General features: G+C 43.1%; 1 protein-coding gene across 7 annotated transcripts in view; it reads left to right on the top strand.

The window, feature by feature from the left end:
* scn8aa (sodium channel, voltage gated, type VIII, alpha subunit a) overlaps nt 1-18,128 on the top strand; it is a 43,419-nt gene that overhangs the window by 1,522 nt on the left and 23,769 nt on the right. For 4 of the 7 annotated variants that reach the window (XM_070967838.1, XM_070967834.1, XM_070967839.1 and 1 more), the window contains 10 exons: nt 2,823-3,156; nt 7,930-8,048; nt 9,847-9,936; nt 10,744-10,872; nt 11,774-11,865; nt 14,703-14,924; nt 15,189-15,252; nt 15,622-15,763; nt 17,471-17,677; nt 17,768-18,049. In XM_070967838.1, the coding sequence (XP_070823939.1) occupies nt 2,878-3,156; nt 7,930-8,048; nt 9,847-9,936; nt 10,744-10,872; nt 11,774-11,865; nt 14,703-14,924; nt 15,189-15,252; nt 15,622-15,763; nt 17,471-17,677; nt 17,768-18,049 (1,626 nt within the window). In that variant the 5' untranslated portion in view covers nt 2,823-2,877. Of the gene's footprint in view, nt 1-2,822; nt 3,157-7,929; nt 8,064-9,846; nt 9,937-10,743; nt 10,873-11,476; nt 11,569-11,773; nt 11,866-14,702; nt 14,925-15,188; nt 15,253-15,621; nt 15,764-17,470; nt 17,678-17,767; nt 18,050-18,128 lie in introns of all 7 variants that reach the window. The other 3 variants (XM_070967840.1, XM_070967837.1, XM_070967833.1) reach the window with 2 other exon arrangements.

Here is an 18,128-nt window from a genome sequence, read left to right as displayed (position 1 = left end):
ATAACCAGGCACGTATTGCTTTGGTTTATCATCAAACATCGACATCACACTTGTGACTTTGACAAATCCGTGGTTGCGTTTACCAGCGTGACATTTTCCACATACAAACCACCCACTGCAGCAGTAGTGCTTTGGCCAATTTGGTTGTAGCGGGGCCACTTCTCTGCGCAATATACAACCTCCTGCTTCTCTCTGTGGCTGAGCAGGACTTTTCTATCCACATAACGCACATAATGCTGTCTACGGGCCCTCCTTAATTAACAGGTGGAGTAAACAAGCCTTCGTTTCTGACCGCGTCTCTGGAAAAAAAAAAAAAGAGAAAATGACTGCTCAAAATGGGCCTGTTTTCTCCGTGAAAACGAGTGCGTGGCCAAGCCTGGGTGGAAGCAATTTGCAACCCACAAACCTGAGACACAACAAGACGAGTGTTGGCATCATGACTTGTCCTAATAACATTGAAGGGAACTGAAGGATAAACTGCAGGCCTGCAGGCGCGAGGAGAGAGCCCAGCAAGGAGGCCTGGTGTGCAAGCGAAACCATTTCTGCAGACAGATCCGTTATGATTTTCGTTCTCTATCCACCCTGCACGTATGCATTCGTGCGTGTGTGTGTGTCTGTGCGTGTGCGGTCGTGCGGTGCTGAAGCGGACAGCGCCAGCAGAGCAGCAGAAGGCTCAGTGACTGCGAGGTTCCGGGGTCCATTTTAAAACAGACGTCTTGGCTCACAGGCTGCGTGTTTTCATGTGTTTTCCCCTCCTCTCGGAGCAGATAGAGTGGAGTCTTTGCTGTCGAGCGTTTTTAATTAGACTGTGTTATGCAAGAGGGGAAGTGACAGGCCCTGTGATTCAGATATGGTCGACGTGGTGTTCTCCTGGTTTAGGCTGCATCCACCTTTCCCTCCAACCACTTTAGCCTGGAAAACAAAAGGTTTGCGTGTGTGATGTCAGTGGGCTTAGCGGTGAAGTGTTATGTTGAAATTATACCCCAAAATCACCTCCAGAGTCTCAGCTCAGGTGTGGCTGTGTTTCCTCTTTTCTCAGCCCCCTCCTCTTCCCTCCAGCTCTGCCTCTCATTCCTGTATTGACCCTGAAATGTCCTGCAGCTTGAGCAGTCATGGAGCCGTCATACCATTTTTACGTCCTAAGTGTCTTGGGGGAAAAAGGCTCCACTGAGTCATTCAGCTGTTTAGGGGTCAAATTCTTCAATGGGTTTGTTGTCTTTCTTGTCAGAGTTTTAATGCAGGATCTAGAATTTGGTAGCAAATTTGGGGGAATATATTGGCTCACATACTTTTATACTGTAAACCTGAACATAAAGCTTGGCATAACTGACCAAAAAATTCATCTTAGATATGTCATTTCATATATATGTAATAACAATACTTAACAATGAAGAAAATATGGCAATGAGAAACATTAGATTACAACATAAACATCATAGAATCCTTACATCTAATATAACTCATCAACCTCTGTAAATGAGCATGCAAATACATGTGAGAGCATTAAGCATGATGGCTTGTATTATAAGAATTCTCTTTCTTTATGATATTTTAAGTCTAAAATAATGAAGAGCTCCAAAAACACTTTCATGTATGCACATTTGGTGATATTTCTGAAGGGAAAATAATGCAGAACCAGCCCACCTTTGGTAGCCGAGGCTCCGCTCGCCATCGCCTCAGTAGAGCCGTGAGCCTAACTGACGTGCTGATGTTAACTAGCCACAGAGCGGGTTTAAAGGGACCAGTTAGATTCACAGAATGCGTGGCTGCGTTTGTGTTTGCTGTATCGTTGTTTTGTTTCTGCTCCGGTGCTGAACACAAGTCCGTTCCTGTTTCTGTTCATCTTATCTCCTTAACTGAGATGAAGGCATCGGGAAGGAGAGAGTGTAGCATCACTGAGCCTAATATCCTAATATCATTAAAGGCACAATTCCCCTTAATATAATTACTGTGGCTTTTAGGTTGTGGCAGCCATCTGCTTTTGTAAGTACATGAATGACATCCTCTATTTTAGGTTTTCTTGACTTTTGTAAGTTGATGGAATGGAAAAGGTGTTGCACAAGATCAACTGTGTCTGTTTTGTACCTTATAGTTATTGATAATGAGTGGGCAAAACATTATGAATACCAGTGCAAGGGCAGTGAGCGTGAAGAGCCAGCTGAGATATTGCTTGAAGTAAACATTCCTGCATCTCATGAGCTGTTGAACATCTCAGCACTTCCTGAATGTGGATTAACAAATGTCCAAACATTGTAGAGAACGTGATCCAGGTGTCTCCAGCTACCTTTACAATCAGGATGTCTTACAGTTTTCTGCTCTGGGGCTGTTGAGTGTGGCTTGTTCTTAGTCAGACTTCTTATTTACACTCATTTGGATCAAGTAAAACCAGCAGTTTGTAAAATGGAAACTGTAAATAAATGATGTGTCAAGGATGCAGAATACATGTAGCCATCTTTGTAGCACGTCATGCTTTCTGCAGCCATTTTTTCTATTCCACTCTGGCAGCAGTGGGATCAAATATTTTGCGTATGTTGTAGTAGTTTTAGCTTATCGTCACGACTACATAACCAAATCTGTGTGTGTGTAAACATGAATGCATCTGGGTGTTTGTGACCTCATACACTTGTTCCAAACCTCTTCCTGTTCACAGTGCAATCATTATTACTGCCGAAAAGTTACAATTTACAGCTGGAAATGTTATTTATTTTTTCACAAAGAGCAGATGGTGTTCACTTGCTCAACATGCCAGATGGAAGGTCTTTAGAAAGAAAAGTTCTGTTGAAGTTTTGCTGACCATTCTTCCCGGCTTGCTCCTCCTGCAGAGCTACTACTGTGGATGGTACAAACCTAAAGACCAAGTAGCTGCAGGATGAAAACATGGCTGCACCCCTTATTGCACCGCCAGGACCTGATAGCTTCAAGAAGTTTACTGTGGAATCTTTGGCGATACTTGAGCAGCGCATCAATGAGGAGAAGAACAAGAAGCCACCTAAGCAGGACAGCAGCTACCGCGACGATGATGACGAGAACAAGCCCAAGCCCAACAGCGACCTGGAGGCTGGGAAGAGTCTGCCCTACATCTACGGGGACATCCCTGCAGGAATGGTGGCGGTACCACTGGAGGACCTGGACCCATACTACCTGAATTCTCAGAAAGTGAGTTTACAAAGACGCACACACATACACACATAACAACGTTATCAACTCAATTTTGAGCAAAAGGATGTTTCTGACTAGGGCTGGGTATCAAACCTCAATACCTCCTATCATCCAAAATGTGTCTGTGTCTCTGGTCAGATTCAAAGTCTTATTTGCTTATTCCTTGATCAGATAGTGTCTGATTTAATTTAAAATGTGACCAGCTCTTGCGCAGCAGCTTGTGTTTGAACATTTAACAGTAGCTTCTTTTGTTCCCTGAAAAAACTGTTTTTATACCAACATAAGCATTGGGTATATGCCATTAAACTTCCTTTTCTGGCACTGGTGGCACAAACGCATTCAAACGATCCCCAGCCCTATATATGAATGGTATTTGTCCCTCAACCTCAGGTGTCCAGAATCTCAGATACTGACTGCACTTTGAACCAAACAGTCAGAATATGATTACATTGCATCACATCACATCTCAGCTCTTGTGTCAGGCCTGTTCTGCGATTGTAACCTGCTTTGAACATTTTGATTTTGATAGCAACGTTAGTGATTTAAATATGACTGCAACAGCAACATATTTTTCCCCCTAAATTGATCATTACATACGCCACCTTTACTGCTGAGACAGACAAGTGCTCCGGTATGTCAGCTGAGCCCAAACATGCATATTAATATTTCACATAATGTTCAGTCGATGAGTTGCCTCATGATGTCAAGATGAGTCACACATTACGACTGGAATATACGCAGACAAAGCAGAGACGCTGTGTGGTTTGTGATGGTTGGCTTCCAGGTGTGCTGTGTTTACAGTTATTTTAATTCCGAGATTAGGTTGCAGAATGTAATTATGTTTTCCTCCTCGAAGACCTTTGGGGAGTGAGAGAGTCGAGCTCTCGAGCCGTTGAGTGGGCTGTTGCCGTATCTTCGATGTGCTCGCAGGGCTTTGGGGAAAAGGTCAGAAGCAGTAACTGTTGAAAGACTGTTGTTCCACATGACAGACTTTTCTAATTGTTCAAAAATTAATCTGTAGCAGGAGAGAAAAGCAGCAGCAGCAGCAGGAGAGGACTCTGGTTGTCTTAGAAGAGACACGTGTCTCTCTGGGGTTTCTGTCATGTCTGACACTCAGTGTGAGGACGGCTGGGTGACCTTGAGAGTTTCTGAATGTCCCCATCATGTGTACCTGTCAACCAAAACTCTTAAAGGAGACTGTTTATTCCAGAGGACTGTCTTGCTCTTGTTGGACTAATCAGCCTCTGAATAAAAGTAATAAAAGATATAAAAGCCTTTAGTCCCAGATCTTGATAGAGAGCGAAGTGAAGACTCAAGAAAGGTAAAAACTTCCCTGAAATTTGAAGCCATGCTGGAGAATCTGAGCCATCTGTGCACTGTCGAGCTCCTGCGGTCTGTGTTTTATTGCGTGAACCTGTGTGTTACTTTAAAGAGAAGCAGGAATAGTTTATCATAAAATGGCCGTCTTTACTTAAGCATTAATCGAGATGCAGAGTGTACTGAGGTCAGTCGAATGCTGCTGTGTTTATAAACAGGGCTGAGCAGCACTGAGGCTGAAATCTTCTGCCATGGTAACGCCATTTGTTGTCTATTTTTAAACAAAGAATTATGTAACGAAATTGGCATTTTTATTCAAAATGGTCTCCTCCAATCACAGATCCTTTCAAATGCTGCTGCACTTTTAAACCTTCAAATACAACAAGCCCGACCTGAAACAGACAAGCTTGTGATGACCTCAGTAGTCATCCGAACAGTTTTCTGAACAGATTTGTTCAGATATTGTGTGTGTGCGCGCGTCTAGGTGCACGGTATCTGTCTCCATGTTCCTGTCTCTCCGTCTGTCTCATACCTCCCTGTCTTTACACAGTGCACGCTGACTGTTATGTAACACACCAGTCCAGTGCACAAGGAGGAGACACGATTCGGATGACACGTGGCAAACATGTCCGGTGATACATGGGACTGTCGATGGATCCAATCACTTTGTATCCAAAGATGCATGCAAGTTGTGCAAGCTTCTCAGTGCCTGCCTCTGCCGGCAGCCCTGTCACCTCTCAGCTTCAGGCAAATCTAATTATGGCCCTCGATCTAGTCTCCTTCTAATACCAAAGGGAGCCGGTGCTGCTTTGGATCTGACAGCTCGAGCAGCCGTGACGTCAGATCAGGTGGTGACCTTGATGGGAGAATGTTGCTCTGTATGTCTTTGTCACTGCGTGGCAGCAGGCCGGTTCTGGATACATTCCTCACAGGGAGGAGGTGAGGAGGGGGAGGGTTGTGGAGAAATAACCGTAAAGGACAGCAGTTCATCTTCTTCATCGCAAATTTTGAATTGTGGGCCTTTTAGATAGTGTCATAGCTGAGACAGAGGGCTGCCTGGGCGATGACGCAGCATCCAGCCCTCCCTGCTATGCTGACGGGCTGTGACATGCTGAGCCGAGCCAGGCCACGTCAAGCTCGGTGTCAATGCACAAGGCCGGTGAAACAGATCATTTTCAAGGAGAGGGGGAGAGAGATAGAGAGACGGAGCGAGGGAGGGAGGGAGTGAGAGAGAGGAAGTGAGGACAGGGACGAAATGGACGACATGTGCAAGGATGCATGAGCACACTTGCTCTCCTTCTGGCTGCAGCCAGGCTCACTGAAATGTGTTCTACTGGGGAAGACCTGAAGGTGCAAGAAATGCGCCATTTTTCTCAGAAATAGGACAGAGCTTCTTGAGATGTTCTAATATGTTTTATATGAAGTAAAATCTGCCCTATTAGGGAAATAAATGCTTTCCTCTGCCACACCTGCATGTGTATCAGAGAATAGGCAACACCTGCTCCTCCGTTGCATGGATTAAAACTTTACAGTGATCTTACCTCAAAAGTCACAGACGTGACGGATGTTGCTGTGAGGAACATGTCAGCGTGTCTCCAGATCCTTTGCTTGTTCCTAGAAAATCATGCTTTCTACCACAAAGATAACAGGTTTTCCGTTAAGAATGCAAACATACTTCTTTGGATGTAAAATGGCAGTAACTGGGAAGGCTTGATGAGGAATACACGAGCAGGCTAGCACCTAGTGTGGCAGCTGGGCCCCACGCCATTGCTATATTTGTGTGCGTTAATGTGAGGCTCCCTGGCTTAAGGACCCATAAATCGCAGTCCATTTACCATTTACCACAAGGGTTGACAGAAGGGGGCTCTTTGAATGGCTGCTGCTGCCCCCACGGATGCAGATGCTGCAGCCCTGCCTGATGGCTCGAGCTTCTGTGTTGAAGCCGCTCTCTCTCTCCCACCCATCCCCCCTCCCCACCCCTCCCCTCCTCCTCCTCCTCCTCCTCCTCCTCCTCCTCCTCCTCTCCGTCTTCTGCCCAGCTCCCTCGCTCTGGATCCCTCTGCCCTGCTTCCCCTCAGCCTGCTGCTGCCTGCCTGCCTGCTTCACTTGCTCTCCATCTCCCCTGTTTTCTGCCTTTCCTCTCCTCTTTGCTCAGCTCTGGATTATGAAATTTTCAGTAGCTTTGCAGAAGTTTAGTCATGCGTTGCAAAAAAAAAAGACTCTACATATATAGCAGTCATACGATTGTGTGTGTGTGCGCGCGTTTGTGGATGACAGTCTTGGTTGGTCATTTTTGAGCTTTTCACATGCTGGCTTGTGCACACGTCAGTTCAGGTATGTGCTCGTGCATTAGTTTATGTGTGTCGGTCACACATACGCACACCACATACGTGTGTGATGGTTGCATTTAACAGAGATGTCATGCTACCAGCAACTGGGATGTTTCCGTGTGTGTCATTATGGCTGACCATAGTACTGCCCGGGAATGTTTACAGTATATATGTATGAGAGTATTCACACTCAGGAGAGAGGCTGCTGCTCTGACCCATAATAGTAAGTCAGGAGTAAGATTATCTAATCACGTTTAACTGTGCTGGCCTGTTCTCAGTTGTCCGCAGATCTCAGTCAAATTAATATCAGGGAGGTCATGTGACAGAACTGTGTTTCGTCCTCCAGGCAGAAGCGCTCTTCGTGTTGTTCGTTTCTTCCTCCTTGAGATGTTTACGTTTCTTGTTAACAACATTTTACACATGCATTTCATTTCGGTAGCAAGCACACAGATTACATGCAGTCATGTGACACCATGAGGTCTCTTACTGTATGCCGCCCCTCCCATTCTTCCTCTTCCTCCCATCTGACTCCGCTGTCTCCAGGCTTCAGCAGCGAGCCCATGGCTCTGCAGGGCTTAATGTAGTGAGGGATGCCTTGTTAAAAGCACAAGGGCTCATATCACTTGTGCAAATGCACAGAGTCTCATTAAAGTTTCATGCAAATCGCCATATTTTATTTAAACAATTATGAGGTTATCCACAGGAAGAGGATTGCCCGCCCCTCTCAGCTTTTCTCGTTTCCTTCCCTTGAAACCATCAAAGCCACATTGTGCAGGACGGCACTCAGTGACTGGGACAACATACCAACATGAGAAACATCCTGGCAGCCATTTTCACTCTGCTCCAAATGTGTTGCAGTTCACCGAATGTGACAGAAACTCGCTCCTTTCTGAGCAAATGCACATATTGTCTTTAATATGTTATCAATATGATTTATGTATACTGAGACACACTGTATGCATGCAGAGAACACGCTCACAGTACTTGAAATTCCTTTGCTTTTGGTGAATGTTTTCAATGATCTATAGTGCATTTGCTGAAATAATATGTGTATTTTATTCTGATCGTGAACTGATATGTCTCTCTCTCTTTCTCTCTCTCTCTCTGTTTCTTCTCTCCACAGACATTTATAGTGCTAAATAAAGGGAAGACAATCTTCCGTTTTAGTGCCACACCTGCCTTGTACTTCATAAGTCCTTTTAATCTGGTTAGGCGAATAGCTATTAAAATTTTGATACATTCATATCCTTTGAAATGGTGTCTTCACAGCAGAGACAAAAGACCTTCCTGTCCATGTGTGTTATTCATGATGATATGTTCTGTCTTTCTGCTCGTACTGCTATTGATGTTTTCTGTCACTTTAACTGCAGGACAGGAAACAGACAGTTGGTATGTTACAGTGACAACTAATAGCATGTCAGATTTCACAAAATGATGATTTTCATAAATGGAAGAGCATGCAGTAGCCATTTTGTCATTGTCAGGGAAGGCTAGCACAAATGATGAGTCATCCTTAGCAGTGAGCCAGGCGAGATCTCCTAAATAAGCCTAATGTGGTTTAATGCTGCGTCATCCATCTCAGTACCCAGGCTGAAGATTTGAAGGTTGTACCCCTGTGTAGAGAGGTGTCAAGTAAAGGTTCAAGATATCGGATTTAGAAGACAGGCTGCAGCGGACTAAAGTAGAATTTCCATAAAGTAGTTTAAATCCTCTTAATGAGTTACCGCATGGGGAAAATGACATTGAAACTGATCCCTGTCTGATACTAGAACCCATCCAGCAACTGTCCACTGGCTATAATTATAATATATTTTACCAACAACTAGAACACATAGACCTGGACCACACAGGTCTGAATGAGCACTTCAGTGAGCTTCCTGTAGTATTCATATAACGTCAGACTCATAATAGGCACCTACATTACCCACAATGCAAATGCTGACAGATGAATTGGAGATTTGGATGTGTTCCGCTAGCTAATTTAGCCTCAAGCCTCCTACTATGATGTTGCTCTCCTGGCAACTGTGAGCCACAAGCTAATGGTCAAGTGTGGTTTTATGTGATGTGCAGGGTTAACTCTCTGTCTCAAATGATACTTGACTGGATAGAGAGAGAGGCAGAGGGAGAAGAGAGGGATTTTAATATGAGGATACTCCAAATGATGGGGGGTTTTTTTTAGCATTCTGTGTATTTGCCATAGATCAAGAGATAACAAAACAAGTAACGGGGACACAGGAGTAGAGCTTGGAAAATGTGTTTAATGTTTCACTGTCTTTGAATATTAACATAATAATGTTCAATTTAATCTGAAATTTTCTCAGTGTATGGCAATATGAGATTAATTCCTGAAATTATACAAAAATCTTTAAAAAACATGAAATCATATGTCAATTATGAGGAAAAGAAACAGCTCAAAGCAGCAATTTTGTTCTATTTAATTTAAAACAAACAAGCAAAGATGGAATAATGTGGTGACGAGTTTGTAAAAAAAAAAAAAAAAGTCCTATTAACAGCGTAGTTGTTTGCAGTGTGCAGCGTTGGCCTTTCCCCTGTTGTCAGATGCAGCAATCCTGGTAGCAGCAACTAAAACTATTCTGAACAATGAACACATCAATATTGATTATTGCTCTGTCCCTACATTTACTCAATTTCCTCCCATTCTTAGCCAGAAGCCACAGCTATTACTGACCTGTGGCTGCCTTTAAAGTTAATGCTGAGGTTTGCCCTGAAACCTATGCAGCTTTGAAAACACACCATTGTTTTGGTCATGCCATTGTATTTCCACTAAATATATGCCATTTAAATATTTCATGGGGAAAATAATGGCCTTTGTGGTAGGGAGCACACGTAACCACCTCCTGTTAAGTGCTATGAGTAGATTTTAGGTCATGTTGACTGGACCACAAAAATCACATTAGGTGCACACTACAGGAACTGCGCGTTTTTAATCACTATAGTGAATATTTCTAATGAGCCTGATGAGGTTTGCAATGTTGTTGAGTGTCTCTATGATTCATATTTTCCTTAACTTGCTCCTCACTCTTTTCAGCATGATCATTATGTGTACTATTTTGACCAACTGTATATTCATGACCTTTAGTGATCCTCCCGAGTGGTCAAAACAAGTAGAGTAAGTACACATTCAGTATATTCTCTCAGTCGTATAAATGCATGCTACTGTAACTGCTAGCCAAGGCTTGTGGCTTTGTATTACTGTTACATTGGAGCGTAGAGCTAAGCTAAACATAAATACCCGTCTATCTTTGAAAAGAGAAGAAACAAATCTTACTGCTGTTCCTGAATGCTCAAAACTCTTCCAACCACCTGGATGGAAAAAAATCAAAATATATAAATACAAAAATATTTTGTCCACTGGACAGTAGAAAAGTTGGGACTCTATTTATATTAAGTACCAGCAAAACTAATGACATTCCCATTAGCCTCAACTGCACTTTGTATTTAGTGCTAATTAGCAAATGTTAGCATGCTAACACTCTCAACTAAAATAGTGAAGATTGTAAACACTGTGCTTGGTGTTAACAGTGTCACTGTGCACATGTTAGCAGTTTGATGTTAGTGTTTAGCTCAAAGCGGCGTTGTGCCTAAATAGATCCGTGCTAGGTTGCTAGCATGGCTGGAGACTCTCAAATATAAGATCGTTATGGATTTATTTTTCCAAAAATCAGATGCTTGGCTAGCTCTGTGACTCAAAAGTAACAGTAAGACAGGATGAGCACAAACCCCATATCACTTCTGCTTGGCTAAAAACATTGTAATATATATAGCAATTTGTCTGACTTTATCATCCCTGTGCCCTAGACTCCACTTTGTCATTTCCTGGGTGTTTTAACTGCAAACAAGGGTGCAGACTTGTAGATATGAAAGAGCTTTGATCCAGCCTGGTGAACTGATTCTGTCAATGCTTTTTGTCTTTCAGGTACACCTTCACAGGAATTTATACATTTGAGTCTCTTGTAAAAATCACTGCGCGAGGGTTCTGTATAGACGGGTTTACATTCCTTAGAGATCCATGGAACTGGCTGGATTTCATGGTCATTTCGATGGCGTAAGTATTTTTCTTGTAACTCAGACCATCAATGAATGATGAAGTGAAATCATGTGTACAAATATTGCCATGTTAGTTTGTTAAAGAGGGTGGGTTCAGAAAGTGAGCTTTCGGTCAACAGATGATTGTTCATCTTTTTTTCTTACGCTTTTGTTTCTTTCTGTCTGATAACCCATCTTCTGTGTTTCCTCCATTGATCTGAGATTTCTCTGGTCTGTCTCTTTGGGAAGTGAAGGTTTCCATCCGACACTCTGCGGCCTCCCTGAAAACACCCACACCTCAGTCCCATTCATCCGATTTATCTTCCTCTTGTCATCTAACGCTCCCCCTCATTCACCTTTTCTCTCTCAATCTGCTGGAGTCTGCAGCATTCAATTTAAGGCGCAGTATCCCTCCATTGACCACATGCCAGCCAGTACTTTATACTACACATTTACCTGCCTCTACATGAGCCAACACATACCCAAAAATGATCAGCACCATGCACAATGCATCCTCATTGTTTGTAGAGCTGTCACATAGCTCGTCTGTGTGTGAATTTAACTTTTCATCTCATATCTGCATGTAAATAACAAGCTGTTGTAACTGTGGTTTGATCCTGCAGGTATATAACAGAGTTTGTAAACCTAGGCAATGTCTCAGCTCTGCGCACGTTCAGGGTGTTGAGGGCATTGAAAACTATTTCTGTAATTCCAGGTAAGACAGGATGGGGCGGGGGACGGTGGGGCGGGGTCGGTGTTAGGTGTGTGTGTCTTTCTTTCCTTTTACCTTCCACCCTTCTCCTCAGTGGACAGGCTCTGTGAGTGGCGTCGTTTCCTCCTGGTTCGGTGGTGTTGTGCTCTTGGCGTGTGTGGTTTTTGTCATCGTGTTTGTTCTGTGTGTGATCCTTCCCCTATTTCAGATATATAACAGAGTTTGTGGACCTGGGCAATGTATCTGCGCTGAGAACATTCAGAGTTCTCCGAGCATTGAAAACTATCTCTGTCATTCCAGGTGAGACTCAGTTTAAACACTAAGGCTGATCCTCTCACCCTTTCTTTTCTACTCACTATTATTATGAGTCCGATTATGATTTAAGCAACAACAAAAGAATTGGAGACAACCATTTTTTGATTTATTTTTCCTCCAAAATTATCAAAAATGGTACTAATACATTTTTGATAGGCTTTGCAGTCTCCTCTAGGGCCCTCTAAAGTGTCTGCACTCTCTTCTGTACTCTCATTATGAGGCTTGTTTTTAAGGCAGCTGTGTTTCTCTTCAGAAATAGCTTTAACCCACTCCTCTCTCACCACCTTTTTGAATACGTAAATGCCCTGTTGTGTAGCAAAGGACATTGTGGATAGAATATTCTCATTGTAGAAAAAAAAGCACATTATGCATGGTATTTATCAGTTAATCATGGCTTCTCGAAATTGACCAGAAATCCATCTATTACTGAAATGAAAGTGCAAGTGAAATTAAAAGATCACTGATCTTGTTGCACTAGTTGTAAACTGGTGATTGAATTGGACAGAGAGGATTCCATCTCTTTGGGATCAAACTCAAACCTTCTTCACGTTGAAGTTCATATCAGAAATGGCATCGCTCTTAGAGAGATCCCACAGAATACCCCAATTACTTATGTATGAAGACTGCCAAGCCTAGTTTGTGAACATATCTCTTATGCTGCATGATGCTTTTCAGTCACTTGCTTTTACAATATTAGCCTACCAAGAGCTTGGCTGACAAATGGCATTGAAAGTTTGATTTGCCCTCTTTTGTTTTAGTTTGATTTTTTCTCTTTTTTTTCTCTTTCTTTTTTTTTTACGATCTACTTGAATGATATAACCACACAGAAAAAGAAATGGTGTGCTCTCATTGTGGGGGATGTAGATGGGATGGTTGAATGACCTCTTGACCTTTTTGAGTGACACTGACCGCACATCTATCTATGTATTGATGGAGGATGTACAACAGATGTCGTGCTCAAAAGAACCACTATGGATGGCTTTTTTAAACGACCCATTCATTTGGAAATATGATAAAGGAAATCCCTTAAGTGCAAATGAAAAGGGATCACATTTTGATTTAAAAGAATAGTTTGACATTTTGGGAAATATGCCTGTTTGCTTTCTGACGGAGAGCTACATGACAAGATCAATCTTACTGTCATGCTTGGACAGTAAGCATGAGCTACTCTGAGCAGTTGAGAGACTTAGCTTAGTGCAAAGACTGAAAATGGGGGGAAACAGCTAGCCTGATTCTGTCCTGAGCTAACAAACCCCCCCACCTACCTGAAATTCTCTAATCAACATAGAGATTAGTGAGTTTTAGATGTGCTGATAGGCTGATTTTGTTATCTTTGGACAAAGCTAGGTTAGCCACTTCCCTGTTTCCAGTCTTTATATTTAAAACATGAGAGTGGCATTGATCTTCTCATCTTACTCTTTGATAGGGAAGTCAATTAGCATATTTCCCAAAATATCAAAACATTCCTTTAATTATAAATTCATCAAGGCCCGTGGCACTGGTGTGGAGAAAAGTTAGCTAGTGTAGTTTTAGACCAGCTAAGAGTACTTCATGTGCAGTGGAGGGCATCATTTCAGAAAATGTAAACAGATTATGGGGATATTTTAATATAATATTTTGTTAATTTGATTTGCTCCTTGAGAACTTTTTTGTGTACTTCTGGATAAAAAAAGTAGTTTTGCTAAGAATATCTGAAGCATTGCTCTTTGTTTTTCTTAATGGACTCTGCCAAGATAATGGAGCTTTAACTAAGATCGTCTGAATGTGTAAGCCTAAATTTGGAGCATATTTTAGGAGAGGATCCAGTGTGTAGAGCTGGTATTGCCCACTGTACCTGTAGAGAACAAGCAGAAAGGGGGGGTGTGGGTCTTCCTGCTTCCATTTGAATTCCTCATGGGCCCGTGTGAACGCTGCCGGTGGATGTCCAGAAGGTAAACCGATTCTGTCTTTAGTGCAGGTGTGGATGAGACAGACTGCAGGGTCACGGTTTGGGGAGTCAGTGCTTTCCTAATGATACCTTATACAAGACAGTTCAAGAAAGTGCCCACACTGGCACTGGCATTGAATTGCTCCGTTCAGCCTTGGAGTTTAAATGACCTGCATGTGGTTTCCAGCCCCCTTGCCTGTGCCTCTGTCCTTCTCATGGCCCCTCGTTGTGCTGCTGTGCTCGATTCCTTATGGATTTCCTCTCACTTTTCTACAGTCTTCCCCCTCTCTTTCACTTTATCATTAATTGGCAATTGAAAGAATATTTTTCTGTTAAAAAGCCAGTCATTGTGAGTTTTGACTTGATTTTGGTCCCAATGTTTTCTGTCTGGATAAATCTGAAGAGAGTGGGAAGGCTCCTAAATATTTCCTGTTTGTTTTGTTTCTAGAGATGTTATGTATGTAATCTGTCAATTTTGTCCAAAATGTATTACTACCTATATCTAATTTAAAAAAAAAATATGCTTCAGCTTAAATTTCATTCAAATGAAATTCCCCCCCTTTGTTGGGATGTTCCACACAGGAAGTCATTGCAATATCACATAGTAGCATCTAGGTGTATTTTTACATTCATAATTCACTAATTTAATGAAAATGTACTTCCTTAACTGGTTTAATTAAATATGAAAGCAGTACACTTTAGCCATTGGGTCCAGTCAAAACTGGATATTTCCCACTGATAGATTCCTAAACGGGATTAGCGTATTAGCAGTAGTCATGGTTAGAAACAATCATTTCAATTAGTTGTAGACACTCCAAAGATTCATAACTGGAGCAACAGCATCTCCTGTATCACCTGTGTGGTTTGTGTACGTGTGTGCGTGGCTGCCCCCCAGGCCTGAAGACCATTGTGGGCGCCCTGATCCAGTCTGTGAAGAAGCTTTCGGATGTGATGATCCTGACTGTCTTCTGCCTGAGCGTCTTTGCCCTCATCGGCCTCCAGCTCTTCATGGGCAACCTGCGCCACAAGTGTGTGATCTGGCCAATCAACATCACCGAGAGCCACCTGGCCAACGGCAGCAAGGGCTTTGACTGGGACGAGTACATCATGAACGACAGTAAGTAGAGACATGGCTTCACCAACGGTGAGCTGGCAGTGATCGAGGAGTATGACTCAGCCCATATGCTGGAACGACAAAACAACATGTCACTTTGGCACTGGATGGACAAAAAGAACTGCTTTGAAATTAACTGCGCTGAATTGAAAATGCATGTGCAAACTGAAGTCAGAACGGATTTACAGACCGTTGCAGAATAAACAACTGTAGCTGCGACAGAATGTGAGTGAAATGACTCATTATGGCTGTTTGTTTTATCTTCAGCCAATTTCTACTTCCTGCCTGGCCAGCTGGATGCTCTTCTCTGTGGGAATAGCTCTGACTCTGGGTGAGTTGCCTTCTCTGCCCTTCTCTAAATGCTGCTGATCCTACTAAGACCTGCTGTAGCTCTTCTATCTGCCTGAAGTCAGATTACATTATAAGTAAATAGTGCTGAGTCATTTTCGGGCCGGGTGCCCTGCTCTCTCTCTCTCTCTCTCTCTCTCTCTCTCTCTCTCTCTCTCTATCTATCTATCTATCTATCTATCTATCTATCTATCTATCTATCTATCTATCTATCTATCTATCTATCTATCTATCTGTCTGTCTCTCTCTCTCTCTCTCTCTCTCTCTCTCTCTCTCTCTCTCTCTCTCTCTCTCTCTATCTGTCTCTCTCTCTCTCTCTCTCTCTCTGTCTCTCTCTTTCTCCACCCCTCAGCCGCTGCCCGGAGGGCTACACATGCATGAAAGCTGGGAGGAATCCAAACTACGGCTACACCAGCTTTGACAGCTTCGGCTGGGCCTTCCTGGCCCTCTTCCGACTCATGACACAGGACTTCTGGGAAAACCTTTACATGCTGGTAAAGCTGATGTGTCAATGAGTTGTTTCACAGGAGGCATATACCCCACATAAAACTTCTCATATACTACTGCCAGTGACCAGTGAACCTGCAGCGGAGCTGAAATGATTATTCGATTAATTGATTAGTGGAAAAGAAATCAAAATAAGTTATGTTTTTAGCAAAAATGGAAAATATTTGCTGGTTCCACCTCCTCAAATATGAAAATTTGCAATTATTATGCTAATTTTTTTTAAACATTTTAGAAACTAAATGATTAATTGATTAGTCTAAAACATACAGATTAATCAGTAATGAAGAGCAACATGTTGCAAATGAAAATTATAGATAGGTCATCTGTTTTAATCTGTCATGGCTTGATACATGCTGTAGGTTAAACCCCAAACCCAAAATCGGGATAGTAGCAGCTAAGACTGATCTGATACAAGCTCAGCTGTTCTAGTGTGTGTCTCCGTGCACACAGTTAATGTGCCTGCTGTAGCTCCACCTCTCAGGCAGAAAATGGTGGATCATTCTGCATCGACTTTTTCCCTCATTCCCACTTTGACTGGCCTCATCTGCTCACTGTGGCCAGGCCACGTCTGTCCTGTCTGTCAGCCTGTTCCACACAAAGCCCATGGAGACACTCCTGCCTCCACATCAGGAGGCCGAGTGGAAGGAAGGAAGTATGAAATATTAACAGCTCAGGATTACAGTATGGCCAATGAGGGAGATGAGACCTGATGGGAGCATTCCACCTCTATTTTTGTTCCTTTCTTTGAAATATACCTCCCAGCTGCAGGCTCCTCACTGCCGAGGTGTACTGTATCTTTAGAATAATGATTAGACAGTCATGTTTAGAGCTCATGTACAATGTTCTTTGACAGATGTTCGTGTTCTTTCATGTTATATATACACTTCCCAGCACTGCTTGTCAACTATATTCATAACTGAAGATCCCAGGAAGCCCTCTCCATCTTGCTGTGCTCCCTGAAGACAATAGTCCACCTTTAGGAGGGGGAACCAAAGGAGGATAACATCTTCATTCCTGTTTGGAATCCCTCTCGTAAACACCTCTGCAAAAAAAAAGAAAATAGGAAACATCAAAATCCTGTTGTAAACCTGTGTTAAAAAGAAGGTAGCCATCATGTTCACACATTGAGAAAAATGTTTTTCAAGATTTTTCCAGGAAGTTCTCATTTTTTCTGTCATGCCTCCGCAGCCAAGGCTCCTTACTAACACCCCAATCTGTAGCAATAGTTTGACTGCACACCGGCTGGTATCATGTGCAAGGCTAAGTAGGTCAAAATGCATATGTTGTGGCTCACAGCGATGAACAACACAACCTTGGTCTCATGCTGAGAACCTTAATGAGCAGAGGATGTGAGATTATTCCTGTGCAGACCAAGAAGAAATGGTTGTGTGTCAGTTCCTCATAGTATGAGATGATAGTAGAGCTACCAGGAACAGACATGTTAAATATAGTTGTGAAAGCTGTGTTTGTGTCACATCTTTGAGATGATTTTTCCACCCAGAAATACATAATCAGGCCAATCTGCCAGCTCACTTTTCCCCACCAGCATCTGACTCTGTTTATTTGTGATGAGTCATTGCAGTGAGGATGACACTGAGGTTGACTCTAGTTGAGGTTATGTTCCAGAAGTTTGCTTTGCTTTACTATTCCCTCACCCTGTCCTCTCTCCCCCCGCCTCTGCTGCCTCCCAACAGACTTTGAGGGCTGCAGGGAAGACCTACATGATCTTCTTTGTGTTGGTGATCTTCGTGGGCTCGTTCTACCTGGTGAATCTTATCCTGGCTGTGGTGGCCATGGCCTACGAGGAGCAGAATCAGGCCACAATGGAAGAGGCCCAGCAGAAGGAGGAGGAATTCAAGGCCATGCTGGAGCAGCTCAAGAAACAGCAGGAAGATGCCCAGGTCAGCCCTCTGCATGGCAGAGCCTGAAATTATCCCTGAGTCACGTCATATTATGGTTCTGACTTCATTCATGTGTTTGCTTCTTTGCAGGCTGTTGCAATGGCAACCTCTGCGGGCACAGTGTCAGAGGATGCAGTGGAGGATGATGGAGGAGGGCGTCTGTCTTGCAGTTCCTCTGAGATGTCAAAGCTCAGCTCCAAGAGCGCCAAGGAGCGGCGCAATCGTAAGAAGAAGTGGCGGCAGAAAGAGCAAGAGAAGGAGAAAGGCGACAGCGAGAAGTTTGTCAAGTCAGAGTCGGACGACGGCAGCAAGAGGAGCCGCTTCCGTTTCCCTGATAATCGCCTGGGTCGAAAATCTTCCATCATGAACCAGGTGAGAAGACAAGGATGATATCTGGGCCTGTGTCTTCTATGTAAACAGCGAGGTTTTTCCTTTTACTTTTTCAGCGTGA

This window comes from Chaetodon trifascialis, chromosome 8 (assembly GCF_039877785.1).
Source record: "Chaetodon trifascialis isolate fChaTrf1 chromosome 8, fChaTrf1.hap1, whole genome shotgun sequence".
Lineage (NCBI taxonomy): Eukaryota > Metazoa > Chordata > Actinopteri > Chaetodontiformes > Chaetodontidae > Chaetodon > Chaetodon trifascialis.
This window is presented reverse-complemented; position numbering and strand designations above follow the sequence as displayed.